General features: G+C 36.8%; 1 protein-coding gene across 1 annotated transcript in view; it reads right to left on the bottom strand.

Moving 5' to 3' along the window:
* Nucleotides 1-19,450, bottom strand: part of HTT (huntingtin) — an 85,515-nt gene that overhangs the window by 32,248 nt on the left and 33,817 nt on the right. Inside the window, exons 23-40 of the mRNA XM_009285380.2 lie at nt 19,105-19,225; nt 18,814-18,890; nt 16,412-16,563; nt 15,812-16,014; nt 14,859-14,985; nt 14,038-14,165; nt 13,208-13,318; nt 12,549-12,626; nt 11,711-11,934; nt 11,060-11,138; nt 10,764-10,925; nt 9,750-9,805; nt 8,830-8,978; nt 8,056-8,192; nt 5,885-6,001; nt 3,943-4,065; nt 3,163-3,401; nt 1,665-1,807 (exon numbers count right to left, since the gene is read on the bottom strand). Of these exons, the coding sequence (XP_009283655.1) occupies nt 1,665-1,807; nt 3,163-3,401; nt 3,943-4,065; nt 5,885-6,001; nt 8,056-8,192; nt 8,830-8,978; nt 9,750-9,805; nt 10,764-10,925; nt 11,060-11,138; nt 11,711-11,934; nt 12,549-12,626; nt 13,208-13,318; nt 14,038-14,165; nt 14,859-14,985; nt 15,812-16,014; nt 16,412-16,563; nt 18,814-18,890; nt 19,105-19,225 (2,426 nt within the window). The remainder of the gene's footprint in view (nt 1-1,664; nt 1,808-3,162; nt 3,402-3,942; nt 4,066-5,884; nt 6,002-8,055; nt 8,193-8,829; nt 8,979-9,749; nt 9,806-10,763; nt 10,926-11,059; nt 11,139-11,710; nt 11,935-12,548; nt 12,627-13,207; nt 13,319-14,037; nt 14,166-14,858; nt 14,986-15,811; nt 16,015-16,411; nt 16,564-18,813; nt 18,891-19,104; nt 19,226-19,450) is intronic.

Below are 19,450 nucleotides of genomic sequence, written 5' to 3' on the forward strand. Positions count from 1 at the left end.
TGATTCCAATCACCACTTTGATTTTCTGATTTCATTGGCCTTGGCATGACACCATTTAATCACTTGCTCCAAATCACCTTGGCATAAGTTATTTGTTATAATATTTGTTTCAAATGTTTCTCCATAACAGCAATTAACAGTATACACATTTCAGTTATTATTGTAACAGACACATGGGAAAAGAGAACTATCACTCACTATATCCAGAGCCCTGTGCCCTAAAGCAGGCTTAAAACAAAGATCAAGGAAGGCTCTGGTAACTATCACCATATTTTGTGCCTCTTCACTCACAATCCCTGAGTCTTTGCGGCAAGAACCTAGGTTTGGAAGACTGTTTCTTAAACCAAAGCTCTCTTCTGACAAGTCAAAAGACAAAACATCATCCACCACGGCTGCACAAACTCTCACAACATAATTCAATTGGTTTCCCATTCACTTTTCTACCTGTTACTGTCACTGAAGACTAGGAGGAGTAAAGCTACTGAAAGTTAAATCAAGGCAATGCAGAAGCTTTGAGCTTTGACAGAGAACCAGCTGAAGACCCAGAACACATCCATCAGCACTTTATTTACTTATTTTAAGTCTACACCTACAATACTTATGTTTGCAAGAAGCAGCTGGTAGCAATGACAGGAACCGAACTAAGGTTTTTTCCTCAAAAAAGGACTTTAACTGACCTCTGTAGGAAGAGCTTAAAAAGAAAAAAGATTACAGGTTGTTGGGACACAATGGAGCACAGACTCATGTTATATGTCTAACAGTATTCTGTATGCACTTTTTTTATCTGCATCTGCTAAGTAGTGAAGTACTCTAACTCCCATTTTACAGATGAGGCCATGGAATGCAGAGTTCCTTGTTCCGTATCTGTAAGGAAGTCTATGAAGAACCAGGGACTTGTGCCACGACATTTTAAATTGCAGCCAACTACTGTAATCCAAGGTTGGATTTCAGCTGCAGGGTGAAAATCAGAAGGCAAAAAGGACAGTCATAGTAAAGAAAGAATAAAAGAATAAAAGAAAGGGAAGATAGTGCCACTATTAGGAAAATAAGACTGAGGAATCAGCCTAAGGACTTGGGAATTAAAGTGCCAGAGACAGGTGTCTTCTGCTAGATACCAAAGGCACAATTCCCAAACCTGAAGAAAGGAGCTCAAGACCAACTAGCTGGAACAGTACTACCTTTCCTACTTTTCTGGTTTTGGTTTTTGGTTGTTTGTTTTGTGGTTTGGTGGGGGGTTTTTTGTATGTTTTTTATTAATTATGACAAAGAACAGGAACCTACCTTGTCATGAGTCTGAGCCAATGGTCGGTAACTCAGTATTTTAAGCCTGGACATACCTACCAACCTCCAAATTGAGAAAAAACATGACAAATACAGCTACAAATTTGGAATGCTTTGCATTTTTGGACTGGAAAATTTCAGATGGTTAAAAGGAGAGATGAAAAGTCACTAGTTACATTTTGTTCCACACAGACAGAAGAAATGTGAAAAAATGTGCCCTGCATGCACGAGCACAAAGTTTGGGAGGTTCCTTATACTAAGTAGTATACTTCAGCACCTACGTATTCCTTCTCAGCAGTTCAACGCATTCAACAATTGTCTCAGAACTGAAAAACCACCCTGCCACTGCATGCTACAACACAAGGCATTATTTAAAGTATTACCTGATTTGAAGATATGTATTAAGCACATAAGCAGCGTGCCCAGCTCCTGGCAGTAGAAAGTATGTTGCTGCTCATTCATGTCCACTTTCAATTGTTTGGTAACAATATCTTCCAGTAGAATGCCAACCAGTTGTAATAAGAACCTTGAAAAACCATGTATACAATCAACAGAAAAAATATCAACGTGACATCTTCCAGAATAAAATGAGGTTTGCCCATGAAACTCAGTAAGTCTGAAAAATATGAAGTCCTTGTTCATTCATCCTAAATAGGATGCTAAATTAAATGCTACAGAACAGGTTGACCTAAAACAAATATAATGCTATAGGTATGGAGAGATGATCACAAGCACTTCAATAATTACATATCAGATCTGGGTTATCTACTCATCAGGTGAAGTCATGATAGCATGCATACACCAGCCCACCTCACTTACACAGCAAACTTTCAAAATGCTATGGTGTCTTTATAGCAATTTGCAATGAGCTAAAAAAAAACCAAACCACCATGACAGTTACCACAGCCCAGCTGAGGGGGGGGTAACTCAGCAAGTCACAGTAATTCAGCTATTTACAGCCTCATCTATCCACACTCTACCACACAGGTTCCATATCAAACCTCCAGCCTGGGAAGGGGGAGGGAGGGCAGGGCCAAGGAAAAAAGATCAAAAGAAAGACCAAAAAAAGGGCATCCGAGGAAAACCATCCGTGCTCCTGGCCGTAATCGTTCCTCAACTCACTCCTGTTGGATGTAAGGTCACATTAAGGGAGTCCAGAAGCCCTTTTTCCCCCTCTACCTGTCACCCTCACAGGAAGCTGAATGGTAAGAAACAGCATTTTATTTCTATCTGAAGTTCCATACTCGAGTAAAGAGTTCTGATTTTCTTAAACAAATAGCTATTTCAAATGCTTCCCACCACATCAAAACATAATGCCTTAATGACAATTATGTCAACATAATACCACTGCCATCTCTCCACGCTTCTTTTGCCTGAAGTTTGTCGCTCTGAGGACATCAGCATGGGAAGCTAACGAGACAAAGCCAGCTCTTTAAAAATAGGAAATAAAGAGCAGGACTAATAGATACGAATCCCTCTGCTGCCAAGATTCTAGCACAGAACCTGGGCTTCTACTAAGGGGATGGCTCATCTTTCAGTCCCCACACAGGGAGGAAGAAAAGGGTTAACCAGTTAAGTTTTTGGACCTGATTTTACTAAGTCCAGGATTCACCCATTTTAACAACTCTATTAGGTCCTTCACTTGGCTCAAGAAGAGGTATCAGAACAGCCCAAAGTCCCTACACTACAAACTGCTTATCTCCTCCCTCTACTGTTCACCTCATTATTCCTTCCTCCACACACACTCTTCCCATATCAACTTAATAACAGACTTTATTCTTATCAGATAACAGTTCTATACATGTGTTTATATTGCACAATATATATGTGATTTCTCAGAAATCTTAATCTTTCCCCTAAGTTATTCAAAAGACAACATACCTAGAAAATGTCTCTTCAGGCAGATATTTAGCTTGTTTAACCTCAGTGCGATCCTCTGGTACGGATAAGTTATTTTCTCCACATCTCAGTCTGTTAATTGCTTGACATGAAATCAAATATGGTGAGAAGGAAAGCTCTTGTATACGGGATAGAACGATGTCTTCTGTTGACTGTGAAATCAGAACTCTAAGGATAGCTAAAATTCCAGAAATCCATAGCTGGACAGTGCTCACTGATGCCTAACACAAACACAAAAATGCAGAAGATTGAATACCTTTGAAGTTAAACACCACCACATAGGAAAGTATTAAAGAAAATTAACATTTTCATTAACTGTTGTATAAAAATCAGACCCTTTTGAGAATGGAGCAAGCAGGGAGTAACTTTTATGTTCAGGTCTTCCGAAATGCTATTCTTGTGGTAACTGTCAAGCTTATATTCACTCTGTTAAACAATCTCCCGATTATAAAACTGGTACTAAAAGTCACATAAGAAAAACATGATTTACCTATTAAATTGCATTCTAGAATTTACTGTAACTATACGTTTTTCTACATTCCCGATCCTCAAAATACAAAATGAAGGTAAGCAATCCATAAACAGAACATTCCTGTATAAAGTGCCCCCCACTGGTAAATCACATTAGTTTTAACCAATTCTTTTCTAAAGTCTGCTGCAGGTACTTTAACACCACATTCCAAATTAAGAAAGAGAAACACATGCTCTTTTGTTTTGCATGAAAGACACCAGATTCTTTCTTCTCTGGAAACAATTACTTACCATGGTTTTAGGAGTAACAAACATACTCCTTAAAAGCATGTCCACAGGGCGAAGGGATGAAGGAGCCAAAATTTCAAACAAAGTGTTCAATACTCCCAGAGCATCATGAGAGTCTATATGCATCTGTAAAAGAAAAACACAAAACTAATTTCTAACTACCCACTAAAGGTAACTGCAACACAAAATTACCATTTCATGTTTTAAACATTTCTATGACAACCTGTGTGTAATTAAAGCTGTCCTTTACAGTACAAAGTTTAGAGCAACCAAAAGCTATGAAAGGTAAATTAAAGTTTCATTGCAGGCCTTCCTACACAGGAGTTTTGAGAACACAGACAAAAATCCATCATATGAGATTCAATATACATACCACATATTTATTAGGAGAAGTGTGCCGTATTCAGAATGAGACCAAAAGACTGACTTGTCATAAAATTTAAAAACTTTTCTCCTCCCTGCACATCCTACCAGGCATATTTATAGAGAGCAAAGCTGGTCGTGAATAAACTTAAGCAGGTAACTAGGAGAAAAAAAAATCCTAATCATCAGAAAAGTGAACAGCTACAATGGTATTACACTGCAGCAACACAGGTAGGACACCTTACTTGATCAGTTTTTTTAGATAAATTATAAAACAATCAACTGCAAAAAGCAAAGGACTGGACTCAAAATCTAGACGACCCTATCTTGCCTAAATAATTTGATAGTTGAGCACATACACAGATTCATACAAAACAAAGGCAATTTCAATTTGCCAGCATTTTAGCTATGCACAAAAACTGTTATCTGATCCACAATAACTGCCCACTCTCTCCAACCATGAGATCTCGTCATGAGAGTGGGGATCTGCCATCACGGAGTAAAGAACGTTAAGGGCACAATTTCACTAATTTTACTTTTTATTCTTGAAGTAAGTGTTTCTAGTTCCAGGAAAGCTGTATCGAAGACAAGTCCTCTGTTGCTTAGGGAGCAGCACTGAAAATCTTTCTCCTAAAAGGAATGTTCTTTTCTTCCCAGATACAAAGGGCCTACTCTCCTTCCCCAATATACAGTCCAGTAAGACACAAATGCACACACTGGAGGGAGTCCAGCAGAAAGCCACACGGATGGTTACAGGCTTGGAGCATCTGTTATACAAGGGGCAGCTGAGACTGTTCAGCCTGGAAAACGCTCAGGGGGATCTTTATCAACTTGTACAAGTATCTGACCAGGGGAAGTGGGAGGAGGAGATGACACAAGTACAGAAGAAAGAGCCAGAATCTTTTCAGTGGTATCCAGTACCAGGATGAAAGGCAATAGGCACAAGCTGAAATACAGGAAATTCCATTAAATACAGTTTTTATTTATTTATTTTCCGCCTGTGAGGATGCTCAAACACTGGAAGAGGTTGCCCAGAGAGGTTATGGGGGCTCCACCCTTGGAGACTGTCAAAACTTGGCTGGACATGGTCCTAAGCAACCTGCTCCAGTAGACCCCGCTTTGAGGGGAAGACAATATCTAGACATCCGTTTCAACCTCAACTATTCCATGATTCTGTGATTTATTAATGCTGTTTCAGACTGTGTCTTTTCATTCTCCTCACTAAAAAAATGCAATTAGATCCACTGCAGTTACGAAAAAATAATTTTGACATTCTATAAACATGGGAGAATCTTCACACCATTTAATAAGTGCTCTGATATAATCATATAAGAGAAGTAGAATGAGCTTCCTCTGGAAACAGCCTCGAAGATATTGCACATACTTCCTGCATTTAAATATGACCTTCATCACTTCAAAGACTTAGCTTACCTTGCAGTAATTGTTTTTTCAGATATGGCAACCACACTTTCAAGAAAATCTGTCTTCATATTAAAAAAAACAAATACCCAAAGCCATTATTGATAGATACATTATAACAATTATTTTAGATGTTGATAGATTTAAAAAGTCATATAATCACCTGTTGTTTTGCAAGCATTGGGAGAATAATGTCAGCTATTTGCCGGGACAATCTTTTCCATTTGTCTTCATTTTCTTTATGACACTGTTGCAATACTAAGATGAACATTTCTAGCACCTGAGGAGAAGACCAAAGAATGCAAGTAAACACCCACACTAACAGGAAACATTTAAGTAATACTGTAGTGGGAAAAACATTTACTGTTTCATCCATCTGCCAAAAAGCAAAAAAAAGAAAACCCACATGAGAAATCACACAACATTTTTAAAACCCCATTTTCAGGTTAAAACCTTGTTCTTCGTTACGATTTTTTTTCCTTTAAGAATTTTCCAGTTACTTTTATAAACTAGGAAAAAAATGCTTTCTTGGTCCTTTTTAAATGGCATTTGTCAAAAGACTACTCAAACACCTGGAAAAAGGACAGCAAATCTAAATGCCGCATCGCATACTCAACAAAAAGGGGAGAAAGTAACAGAGCAATTTCCCACATGTATACTCTTTCTTTACTCTAGCTCAAATAAAGTTTAAATTTGGTCAAGGAAACAGAAGACATTTTTATGGAGCTCATTCACCAGAGAGACATCACTTTCATATAAAAGTTTACAGGAGAGCATATAATAGAGCACACCAACAGCAAGGATCACTTCTAGTAGCTGAATGTGTTATCAGTTTGAGGGTTACAGAGATCACACTTTTAAGGATAGACAGGCCAAAGACACAGCAAGCAGGAACGTTAATATATGGACTGGGAAGCGGGACAGAAGAATCTGGTTCAGAAAACCAGTTAGACAGAGTACTTGTAAAAGACATTCAAGTAGTTCAGATTCAGAAACGCAGCCAATTAAAAAAAAAGAAAAAGAAAAAGGAGATCACCAGATGACTTTCTTCCCAAAAAGCTTTCTCATGAGAGAGGAGATAGGAGCAATTCTGGGCTGAATGACTTGAACTCTGGAGCTCCATGGATGGTAGCTACAGTTGTAACAGAAAAAAGTTAAAGGTTGCAGGTCTTGGAGCCTCTCAAATTACAGGGACACCACTGCAGAACTTCCCAGCCACAGCCAGGGAACAACAGAACTGCCCAGGGGTTAGTTTATACATACTGCACCAGCAGAACAGGACAGAATAAGAACTACAAATGGGATGGTGTGGGAAGAGCAGTGCATGGGTGGTCTTTAATAGGTTAAGTGTGTCAGAAGGGGATCTGCTAGCAATTGCAGTACCTTATGTAACACAAAGTTATTCACTATTTCACATCATGTGTCTACAGTGTCATTTCATATAGTTATATTAGTCATTTTATGATTATAAAACTACAAATTCAAAAGAAAATGTGGATACACAAAATTACCCCAATCTGAACATGCAGTTCTAACAAATTATTTTGACAAGATGTACTGACTTTTTTCCAACTATTCTCAGAAAATACATTGCTTACATTAGCATACACTAGAATTGCATTTTCACATGATGAAAGGAAAAGCACATTAAGTTTGTTAAGCACCTGAATAAGCAATAAGATCCCATGTTAATTATGTCACTTCTCTTAAAATTACTTTTGTTTTTCTTTTAAACAAAGTGTATTGAGGAAAGTCATTCTTATACTCCCACAAGGCAGAAACATGTTTTCCAGACCCATGAGGTCTGGGGCAAAGTAGTAAGTGCTAACAACTGTCTAACTACCAGTTTCATTACCTTATTCAAATAGTTCATATTTTAAAATTTTATTTAAGATATTGCTGTTGTACAGCAATACCTAAATCATCTCTATGCAGCATGTTTCCTACTTTTAATCCTGTCCTCTCTTCCACTTTTACCCCCATTCTTTTAAGCTTCTTGAATCCTAATTTACTACAACTCTTCTACTAACCTTCTGTTTATTCAATCTGCAATACAACCAAGATCGTTATCCCAACTGGAGCTTTTCAGTGCTTTGTTACCTAGGCTTGACTATAAAATCCCACAGACATGTTATTTGACTTGAAATACTGATTTGTAGGGCAGAACCTTTTCCCTACCCCTGAAAATCTTTGCATACTCTCTATATAAGGAAAGATCACAGAGTCCAGCTATTCAAGTTTTGTACAGAAAATCATTAATATCGCCTAACGCAGTTTTAGCAATGTTACCCTTTTATAGATCGTGAACAGAGACACTTTGTTCTCCTCTCTTACCTGATGGTACTGAATAAGTCTCAGCAGCATTGACACTACCACCTCCTTTTGTGTTTCCAACTCTTTTCCAGCATCAGCTTTATTTGTTCCTCTTAACACAAAGAGATCATGAACAATGGGTTGCAGAGCTGGTATTGCTGAAATGAGATTTATTTGATGGTTTTAGCATGAGACAAGTCACTCTTGAACACTGTTTTCTTGTTCTAACAGTTCAGCTACTAAAAGTAAACTGTGCTTTAGTTTATTAAAGGTTTTACCCATCCCTAAAAAAACCCAAAACAAAACCCAAACTTATCATGCATAATGATGTCTCTTTACTTCTAGTAGAAAATTTATATTATGGACACACTGCCCATTCTCATAGAGCTAAAATAGATATTTGTATAAAGTATTTCTCAGCAGAATCACCGGAAGGTATGAGACAGATGCTTCTACTTAAAGGCTGAAAGTGGAGGGAAAGGGAAGGGGACAAAAAATTAAAATCAAAGCCTTCAAAGTACTGCTATGTTGTGAACTTATTACCTAATAAAGTTTCAAATAAAAGCTCTGTTGCTTTTATGTACAATGCAAAATATGGGGTAGCAGTGTTAGTAGGGTACAATAAACTTCCTGAAGGAACTAAGTGAGACTTATTTCATGTATTAAAAATTTAAAAGCTAGTGTCTTCTGGAACAATCAGTATGACTACAGTTTTCTATAGCTTAGTATTCAATACTGTTTCTACTGCTGAACTATTACTAATGTTAGTGTTGGTGCCTTTTTTTTTTTAATTACCATGTGTAACAGCTTTCCTCCCACTGGCCATGATACCATCACACAGCTGAATGATCTTAGGAATTCCAATTATCTGTTTGGAATGATATCGCTCATAAGACAGCAACACCAGGAAAAAAAAGATATTAGGAATAATTGCTTCAGACTCCCTGAAAACAAAAAATTAAGTGTCAAGTTTGAATTGGACAACTGTTCAGTAAAAATGAATCTTTTTACAGTAAGATTTTTTAAAGAATGTGTTGTTCTGCTTGCATGCAGTATTTCTACAATTTCTGTGCCCTGTTCTTTACTATTTTTTTTCCAAGGGATTTCTTTCAAGTTTTGACCATTACACAGTTACACATGTTATAACATACTATTAATGCATATGACACACCATTGGAGTATTTCTGTAGGACACCCACAGAGCAAAAAACCCACTTATCTCTTCATAAAAACTCAAGTGTGAGAAAAAACAGAAATAGCTGACAATAAAAATTCCACTGCATTGCTTATGATCTATTAGGTACTACACAAAATGTACCAGGTGATCAGAATACAAATGGATTCACACTGAGTCCACCATAGGAAAAAGTAGCTCTCCCTTCAGCAACTGAGTCCTAGCAATGAAGTGCTGATTCCTGAAAGCATAGCTTTGGAGGGATCCCAAAGGAATGGTTTTACAATACCAAATGGAGAAACAGCACAACATAGCTTAAGATTTTTTCTTGCATACTACTTCCTGACTTCTTCAGCCACATGGAACCTAAATCATCTGAAAGAGCTACCACTGGAGCCAGAGAATAAACAAGCACATTGCCCAAAATGTAACTCTCCCTTTCTCATAAGACAGAAATAACCAGCAAAACTAATCACTACATGCTTCAGAATAAGACAGTTGTAAACCTGCACTGTTCAAAGGATCTTTGCAAATTTCATACCTGAACTGTCCTACTTCAATGTATTCAAACTGCTTTAGCACAAATCCAATAAACACCTAAAGAGAGAATAAAGTGTACAACAGATACAGAGGCATTAATTCCCATTTGAAAATCATTTTAACAGAGTTATAAAAGTGCATGTTTTGGAAGGAGAGAAAGGAAAGACAGGCACTGAAAATCATTTATACTTATAGTTCATTCTAATTGTTACGAAGTGTTCCCCCTACAGTTATAGAAGATCTTTGAGAATCTTGTTGACATTAGAGCTTATTATGGTTTGCATGAACATACGCCACATTTTACCTACAGTCTGTATAATTTTAAGTATAACTTTCTCTCTCACACGTAACACACTATTTGAGGCATTACAGTCAAGAAGTTAAGAATCAACCAAAAATCTAGCTCTAAACCAAGATAAAATCCAAAGTATTCATACATTGAAAAGGTTTATCTGTGTATGAACTTATAGGAAAGTTATGTATTGCAACTCATACTAGTTTATAAACCCAAAAATACTGTAGTAAAATAAAATTTAAGTGTTTGATTAAAGTTACAAATTTACTGCTTATGTGGACAACCACACAGACTACTGTATTTGCCACTAACTTCCCCCCACCATTAAAATCAAATAATGGTTGTCACCCATGATGCTCACCACTAGCAGTCATATGGAAGTCCATACTCTCAATATAGAAAGAAGGTATTTCTATTTGTAAATGAAGTTTTATTTAACAACACTGATTGTATTGTCCACATCATCTTATTCCTAAAGTCAATCTGATGAACAGTTCTTAAATACTTGTTGCAGAGCTTAGAAAGTAATTTATATGCAATATAAAGCCAGAAGTCTGAAGCTCTTTGTGGTTGGGGGGGGGAATTGAGTCTCACCCTCCTTTAAGTCTGTTTTCACCTACAGTACAATGAATGGATTGTTGCAAGTATTTTTGCTGTAAATATTAAGCCTGCTGGTGAGATTCCTGTATTAAAAATTTGCAAAAACGGTGAGGTACCAACCTGATCCGAATCCAGAAGACAGTAGTTAACTCGTAGCTGAACCAGTTGAGCAAGCAAGTCTAGAACTTGTCTCTGCAGCTGTACCGATGTTGTTGTAGTATATTGTTTCAATGCTTTTATGACAAGGGGTTCAAATAAACGAATGTGATTGTGAATAGCATTCTGTAATAGAGAGATTTTAAAGTACTCTAATATCTGAACAGGTCTATGATTCAAAACCAAATTACGTTTTAAAAGGAGGAAAAAAGTTTTAAATCTAAGGTACAGCTCTTTCAGGAGTACATAGATACAAGTACCTTATCAGCACGATGTTTTGCTGCACTGGTAATGCTAGTTTTCAGCTGTGTAGAAACTTTTTGCAGCACATCAAACCATCTGTCATAAAAAAACCATACACATTAAAAAAATGGAGGGACAAACACACTCTCCTTAAATGCATATTGTTTTACCAATGCCAACTTTTCTTTATCTACTTGACTGCTTCAAGAATCTTAGTAAAACAAAAGAGCAGAGACAACCTACAGCACACTTTGATCAGATCACATAGATTTGTGGACAAACATCCAGTAGAGAACGAATTTCTGGTCTTTGCTTAGTCATTCTTCTGCCTTTCCTTTAAGGCTACTGACTATTTGCTATAATTAGCAAATTAATGAAATAGTTTTGAATACAAGCATTTAAAGCCATTATGCTTTTAAAACAACTTAAGTAATATCCATTTTAATGATTTAGCTTTGATTTGGAAAACACATTAGTGATAATCAATACAGTGTTGCATTCAGGACCTCACTACCAAGACAAATTATTCTGCTTAAGTCTACAAGAAATAAATAATACACAATACTGTAATTTTAAGTTACTTAGCTCCCCTATACTTGCATTTATGGAAAACAATAAAAAGAGATTCTAGTTCAAGTTAACATTATATCATAAGGGAAGAAAGTTACCCTGAAGCATCGTGTTCCTGCTCAGCCTGAACCATGTTCCTTAGACTAGCATCAGCAAGGGCCTGTGTAAAATGTGTGTATGGTGCCATGAAGCAATAATGATAGAGACCAGGTCTCAAATTGGAAGAACCTAAGCGTTGAGCTTTGCCTTGAGCTTTGTTGGGGTTTGAAGACAAGCCATCATACTGAGAAGCCAGATTTGTCCCAAACAATGTTTTCAATAACTAGAGAAGAAAATTGGAAGGGAAAAAAAAGTTAACATTTCAGGAAAAAGAAACTTGACTGCTCATCCTCCCAAAGGACTTGAGAGGTCAAAGCGCAAACTGTGGATCACGTAGTCCAATACAAGATGACAGAAAAAAGCTGGAGAAAAGAAACAACCCACACCTCACCCAAAGAGATATGATTGTTTTTGCAACTGAAGCTATTTCCTTGTGAGAACTCAAAATAGTCTACTAAAGCTCACCTCCCACCAAAATTAAGCTTTGATGACTTGAACGCAAATGTTTAACTGGAAGCCTGCAAGAAATGCATCAGTAAGGCAGTTCTTTGCTTTCCAGGTTTTTGATGTAGTTAACCAGCTACAGAACACATTTGGGAAGGTAGGAAACAAACCAGTTCTTTGAATTGGAAGCAGTTCAAGAAGTAACTATATTATTCAGATGGTATCAAGTTTCAGAACAAGTCATGAAAATCAAAGAAAACATGCTCTGCTTGCTCCACCTGAACTAGAGTTTCCTCACATTGCTTCCCTTAAAAGAATGGCCAGTCTTGGCCAATTGATAACCACAGGACATCAGGATTAGCCTTCCAGTAACACAAAAAATTACCTCCTTACCTGCTGTACGCAGACTGTTGCCATTGTTGGTTCTCTGTTGAAACATGATTTTAGGTATCCCAAAATTTCTTCTACACACTAGAAAAGCAGAAAAACAAGTGCACCTAATTGTATTTTTCTTCATTATATAAAGCATTACTATGAAAACTGGACAGTAGGCACAGCGGTTTTTTTACTAAGTAAAACTACACTAATTTAAGGGAAATCATGGAAGTACGTAAAGAAATAAAAAAGCAAGATCTGCCTCCTAGTCTTAAAATACCACAATGCCTAACACCACAGTTAATGAGAAAAAAAAAATCGAGACACAGGAGAGGAAGGAGAGCAGCATGCCTTCTGACATCTTGTATATTTTACATGAGTATATTTATAACATATTAATATAGTAAGAATGACTGAAGGGAAACCATTTTTCTGGAAGGAAAAATCTCAACATGAAATTTAAACAGTAAAAAAATTACTCTAGTTTTCAGCAGCAACAATTTAACCCGGAAAATCTGCTTTAGCACTTAACCCAACATTGTGGCAGCACAACGCTTCTAGGATCGCTGTTTCTCAACAGTACCAATTTTAAAATCAATGATACATGCATTTTCCCAGTAAGGACCACAGATATTGGACAACTTAACTACAAAAGAAAAACCACACAAATCTTATACCTTTCCAATATCTTGAAGAGTAGCAAGTTCCAAGATTTGAGACAGAACATCTAAGGCAGACCGTAAGAAACATCCAAACTTTTCATTACTGTTCTGGAGATCCAAAGTAACCTGGTCCCAAAAAGTAAAAACCACATTTTTTCTTAACAATTACTTGACAAGGGGATAAAAATTACAGAAAGAAGTGGGTATTGACACAACATGATCTTTTGCCTAAAATTTCAGCATAGTTCAATCAACAGCACTGACAGCTTAGACTCCCTTATGAATTGCTGGAAAGGTAGGACTTCATTTTGACTAAGAAAAAGAAAGATTTTCTAGCTTTAGGAAGTTACAGCATCCGGGAAGGCCTAGGATGTTAACAAGTAATGGAGAAGGGATAATGTATTCCTCCGAAACACGGTAGATGTAGTAAGAATACACCCCCTGAAGTGTGCAAATCAGATCACCAAGCCCTTAGGGAACGCATCTTCTATTACCTGAACTAATGAGGAAAAAGCTTACCCATCCTGGAATAAACTGCAGAGAGAACAGACATTGGGATCCATTCGGCATTGCCAAGCCAGCGAAGGGTCATTTGGTACCAGCATTAGTGACAGCAGAGAAACAAGCAATAGGGTGACAATGCCTATTAGGGGTTTTTGTTTGGCTGGTTTTTGTTTTTATTGGTGGTGGTTGTGATTTTTCTTTAATTTTTTTTTGGGGGGGGGGGGTGGATAAACTGTTTATACAGGCAAACAAGTGAGTCTCGATACAAGCAGAGCCATGTTTAAAAGAAACAGTGATTGCCCAACCACATTCTAATTCCATCAAACAATATCATGCAGTACCTTATAATTAGCATGGGTTGCTTTCAAGACATCATATAACTTCAGATATGATGGAAGATGATAAAAGCTTCCTACTGAAGATGATTTACTTGTTGGAACAGGCCCAGTAGCATCAGTTTGCCTAGTAGCTTAAAAATGTATCATAGATTAGAACAACATACTTTTTCTAGGGTGCTCATGACATGTATACTCAACATAATTTACCATATCTGAATTATTAGACAGCATGAATTTTTCAATCTGCATGCGTATTTTAAACTGCAAAAAAACATGCTGTACAACTAGAAAATGAACTAGCATTCCAAGAAACTAGCCCTCTGGGATAAGAGAAATTAACTCAGAGGGCTTATTATTGAAGTGCAAGTACAATTTACAAAACAGAATTAACACTCGTTTCCTTCCTTCATTCATTACTAAGAAAAAAAAGTTTTCAAGATTCAGAGTCTTGTTTCCAAGAGCAAGGTAACCTACTCCTGCCAAAAGTTGCAAAGCAACTTTCAAACTTCTTTTAAGTAAAATACATGCAAAAATTACTTCTTCATTTTAGTCAATAGGTGAGTAGATTCAGAAAAACAGTGAGGAAAAGGATTCGGAAGTACCTTGCTTTATGAAAATGAACCGTACTTTTCAGAAAACAAAACAGTAAACAAGCTCCCACCCGCAGCTGCCTTTCCTGCAATGCAGTACTGGAAAACTTCTGACAGTAGGTCTGCCAGCCTTTTGAACTAGAACTTCAGAAAACAAGTTACTCAGTTTTATTTCTTCTCTCTATGCCATAACCATACTTCGGTGGGAGGGTTAACAGGAGTAAGTGTGCTTACCTGGACTCGTTTCACCACCCTTTTTAGGGCTCATTGGCACAGATGCCTGTTCGACAGACTCCCTCTCTTTCCCCTTCCTCCGAATTGGACTAAGAGAAGGTGGATTTGTGAGAGATGGTAACGCTGCCTAGAATTAAAAGAAGCTTTATTAATTTTGTATGCACAAGTAGCTTTTCTTCTACACAAATACAAGTATATTCATCTTCTGTTTAAACTCCCCTTTATTTGACTGTCAGTTAAATTAAAATGTCTCAACTCATATCCTGAACCTGAATTTCCTGAGTGAAAAGGAAGTTGAATATATTCCCTACTTTCCTTCTCAACTTCAGCGTAAGCCAATGAGATGGAATTAGAGCTCAGTGACTAAAGTTTCTTTCCAGACAAAGGAGTGTCAAAAAATATTTTCACATTTTTTCAATATGAAGAAATCACTAATCCTAGTAACATTGCCTTACAGTCACGAAATCAGTCGCAAAAATGTAGATGACTCAAAACAAAAACCCAAACCCAGAAGTACCTCGTATGAGCTGTTTCAGAAGTCAAAATATTTTGCAGTATATTCAAAAGACAGAAGAGTTATTTCAAGCCCCAAAAGGAGCTCAGTGCACTACAGCCAGCCAACCAAAAGTCAACAGATGTTTGCCAGAGTATGCAATCCTATATTCCATTTACTATATACACTCCTCACTGAATTAATGTTTCAAGTCAGCAGGAATAAAAGGTTCAAAATTTAAGGTAACATTACAAACACTGTAGAACTAAACAAAAACCTGTTACATGGAAGAACAATATGCATGTTCTTTTCTTGTTACTTGCTTTCCTACAACACATAGTGGACTCATTATCAAGGTATTAGATACCTGTATCAACTCTAAAATGCGGAGCCTTGAAGAGGTCTGTATCACAACAGTATTTAAGTCACACAATTGTATTTATTTATTTTTAACACATACCTTTACTGCTGGGCCAGGAGCAACATCATCCATTACATGTGCACAAATATTAATGACCTTCAGCAGATGAGAAAAGAGCTGTTCTACTAAAGTAACAAGAGTTCGATCTGCCAGAGCCGGCCAGGGCTCCTCCTGCTTTGCAGCACCTTGGTTTGAATCTTCTTCAGCACTCCAGGGATTCTTTAAGCACTTGGGAGCACTTGCTGCAACAGGAATCACATTAAAGAAAGAGATGATAAAAACCTGGAATTAAGTATCAGAAAATTTTAGAAGCGTATCTTCTCTATATGAACAGGAATTCAAATAGGGAAAAGTGAGCCTATATTTTCAAAGCCAGCAGTAGGTGCACAGTTTTAAACAAAAAGAAAAAAATGTTTATTCCTTGTACCCAGCCTGTACTAAGCATACCGCACATTCCCTTTGGCAACTAGGAGGCAGTATCTTTTCAATACTCCTGGGTGCAAGAAGTTCCTTCTTTATTTCTTCTGCTCAATCTTGCAAGTATTTTGTTGCGTATAATCAGAATAGGGTGAAATATGGGCCTTCCGATGCTGATGGTAAAAATATCAGGACAATCCTACTTCCCTTGTTCTGCCTTACCTGCAAGCAAGTTTCCAGTCAAAATCAAAGCATCCTGATGGGCAGAGAGATCCAGTGGGAACCATGCTGATGAAAGGAGAGACAGGACCATGCCAGCCATTCCAATGGTGCAGCCTTTCTGAGCTTCATCTGAAGGACTTGGCTGGGAAACACTGGAAGTTTAATTTTGGAATGTCATGACTTTTCTTCCCCCTTTTGGTAAGTTTAAATTCTTAAGAAAACTAACAGTCAAGTAGATTGCTAATCTAAAAAAAAAACCAAATCAGTACTACAGAAATACACATTTAACACTCAAGTAGGACTTAAAAAAAATTTGCAGCAGAGACCTGACAATACTTTGCATTCTTGAAGAGCCGTTACTTTTTTTTTAAATAGCAAATATCAAAGCTGCTAGTGACATCTACTGATAAACTGAAGAATGCTGTATTTAATTGCTAATCAGTATGGTCCTGAACTATGTCCAGTTAAAAGTCTTGCGCATATGCAAGGTAGGGATGGATGGGAGAGAAGCTGTAGTATTGCAATGTAACAAGATATTGTTTTAAAGTGACAAGAATTTAAACAAACAATTGTAATCCATCAAATCATCTAGATTTATGGGTGGACTCTATCCAAGATTGTAGTTTGCTGCTGCATTCCGTATTTTCCTTTACAATAATTTTAAAATCAGATTTTCTCACGCAAGTCAAGTTTCAAAAAGAGCAGCTAGAGATCACCAAAAGATGTTTGTCACAATACTATGTCAATTACACACATCATTTCAAAGCTGTAAGACCTGCACAACATTACTAAGTTCCTTTCTGGAAAAGACTTTATGCAACCTCTAAATAAAGGTATTCTTTCAGGATTTTTTTTAATTAAAAAAATATCTTCTAATGTAGTCACTCTGGTCTAATACAGCTACAGCAATTTCAGAAAATAAAATTTACACTAAGTATAGCTATTATTTTGACAAAGCTACACAGGTAATTACAGTGCCTTCCTTTTTTTTTTAAAAAGTATTTTCATATGCAAGTGTTGCTTACTTTACATACAGTTAGAAACCCATGAATTAATCCATGCCGAGTTGTACAGAGTTGGAAAGCAGCAGTTCCAATAGCTTCTTAATCATAAGAGTGACAATACTTAAGACAGAAAAGAATTTTGGCAAAATTTTCATGTTATTCTATTCTTATTACCCAGAATGATAAATGTTCGTATCATTCCACAAAAATAAAATTACAAGCCAAATTAGTATGAACATGGGCCGAAAATTTGTAAAGAAGGAATTAGAGGAAAGGGCAAAGGCTATGTCATTGCATCACTGATGACTATTAGATGCATCTTAAAAACAGCATTTTTTAAGCTGGGAAGAGCAGAAGACACATTGTTGCCATTCTGCATTCATTTTATTTTCCAGCTAAGTACTGCTCACATCCTAACCTACTTCATTTGTTAAAACTGGATGACCTATAGCTCAAAAGACATCTTTTAGAATGCATATGCAGAGCACGCCACACTTATGGCTGGCAAGGGAAGAAAGGGCATGTCGACAATAAAAGCAGCTGGGGGAGGGTTGGTTTTTGTTGTTGTTGTTGGGTTTTCGTTTTGTTTTTAAAATAAGAGAAAGTTTTGCAATAGAGTTTCAGGATACCAGAAGAGTAAAGTAAGAGTAGAGACAGTGACAGCACTGAAGAAAAATCAACACAAATGATGTTAAATCTATTTAAAAACTAAACAGCTCTACACATGCACGTCTTCAGTAGCGAGTTTTACAGCTCACGTGGCACAGCACATCGATAATCAGAAATAAGATCAAAGCTTTGGAGTTGCCAACTGCACAGTTACATTCTGAAGAGTTTCTTCAGAATTTAAGTACTTTGAGGCTATCATACATTACCTACAAAACACTTTATTATAGATATTTCATTTGCTGTTCCCATTCAGTGTGCCAAATAAGAACAATTTAAATGCATCTGACACTTTTACAGTTATAAGAGCAATTATGAACCAGCTTCTTTTACCCACTGTTTTTCCAATGTAAACATGAGATCAAGGTGAAAATGTTGTCCTGATTTTAAAGAGATACTACAAAACAATATCCTGAAGATGAATATTATTTCAAAAGCATGGGAAGTTTTCTCCTATTACTTATTTTGATAGACACTGATCATATGTATCTTTTTATACAACAGTTGCAGCCAATCCTTGTGATATACGCTGTGGTTCCAAAGATGACAAAGTGCCGACACTTAGTATCATGACAACCTGATGTTACACTCTTCTGTATAAAGTTCTTAAGTAACTGCTAAGATACACTTAACAGCATATATCTAAACCAGGACTTCTGATACCTAAACAAGTGTATTTTCATTTCACAAACATGACTTTTAGAAGCTTGAATAACAGATGCGGGAACATACCCACAGTGCCATCCCACGCTCCAGGTGCAGACTGGAAATGTTGTGGAGAGAAGACACAAAGCTTCACAGCAGCCAAACTGAAAAAGTTAAAACCAAGAACTGAATCAGTTTCATCACTGGAAGAGTTAGCAACAACAAGGTATCTTAAGAGTGAGAATTAAATATATTACTAATGCCATTGCCACAGTACCAAAGCTACAGATACCAATATAGCCAGGAAATAATTAAAAATAAAGCAAGCAAAAAAGAGAAAAGAAAGAGTCAGCCATTATAGCAACTAAGAAAACTCACTGTAAGCGCTCTTGTAGTGGATATTGTCAATGCATGGGAAATTGCTGCAATAACCCTTGAGAGATTGTTTTCCATAGTGACATCTGTTGGACTTTGCAGCATATTGTAACCTCTATATGTTCTGAAATACAAATATCTATACCATTAAAACATGTACTTAAAAAAAGAAACACCTCAAGCACAAATGATTATGGCTTAAGTTACTATTACATATTTTATAGGCCGCTTATAAAATACAAAATTGGAGAACACTCTAAATACCACCTTAGTATATTTTGATATTTTTGCTTCCGTACTAGCAAAAGCAATTTAGTTTATAAATCAAATCTCTTTGTTAGCAAACAGA

This window comes from Aptenodytes forsteri, unplaced genomic scaffold (genome assembly GCF_000699145.1).
Source record: "Aptenodytes forsteri isolate BGI_AS27 unplaced genomic scaffold, ASM69914v1 Scaffold88, whole genome shotgun sequence".
In the NCBI taxonomy this organism is placed as follows: domain Eukaryota; kingdom Metazoa; phylum Chordata; class Aves; order Sphenisciformes; family Spheniscidae; genus Aptenodytes; species Aptenodytes forsteri.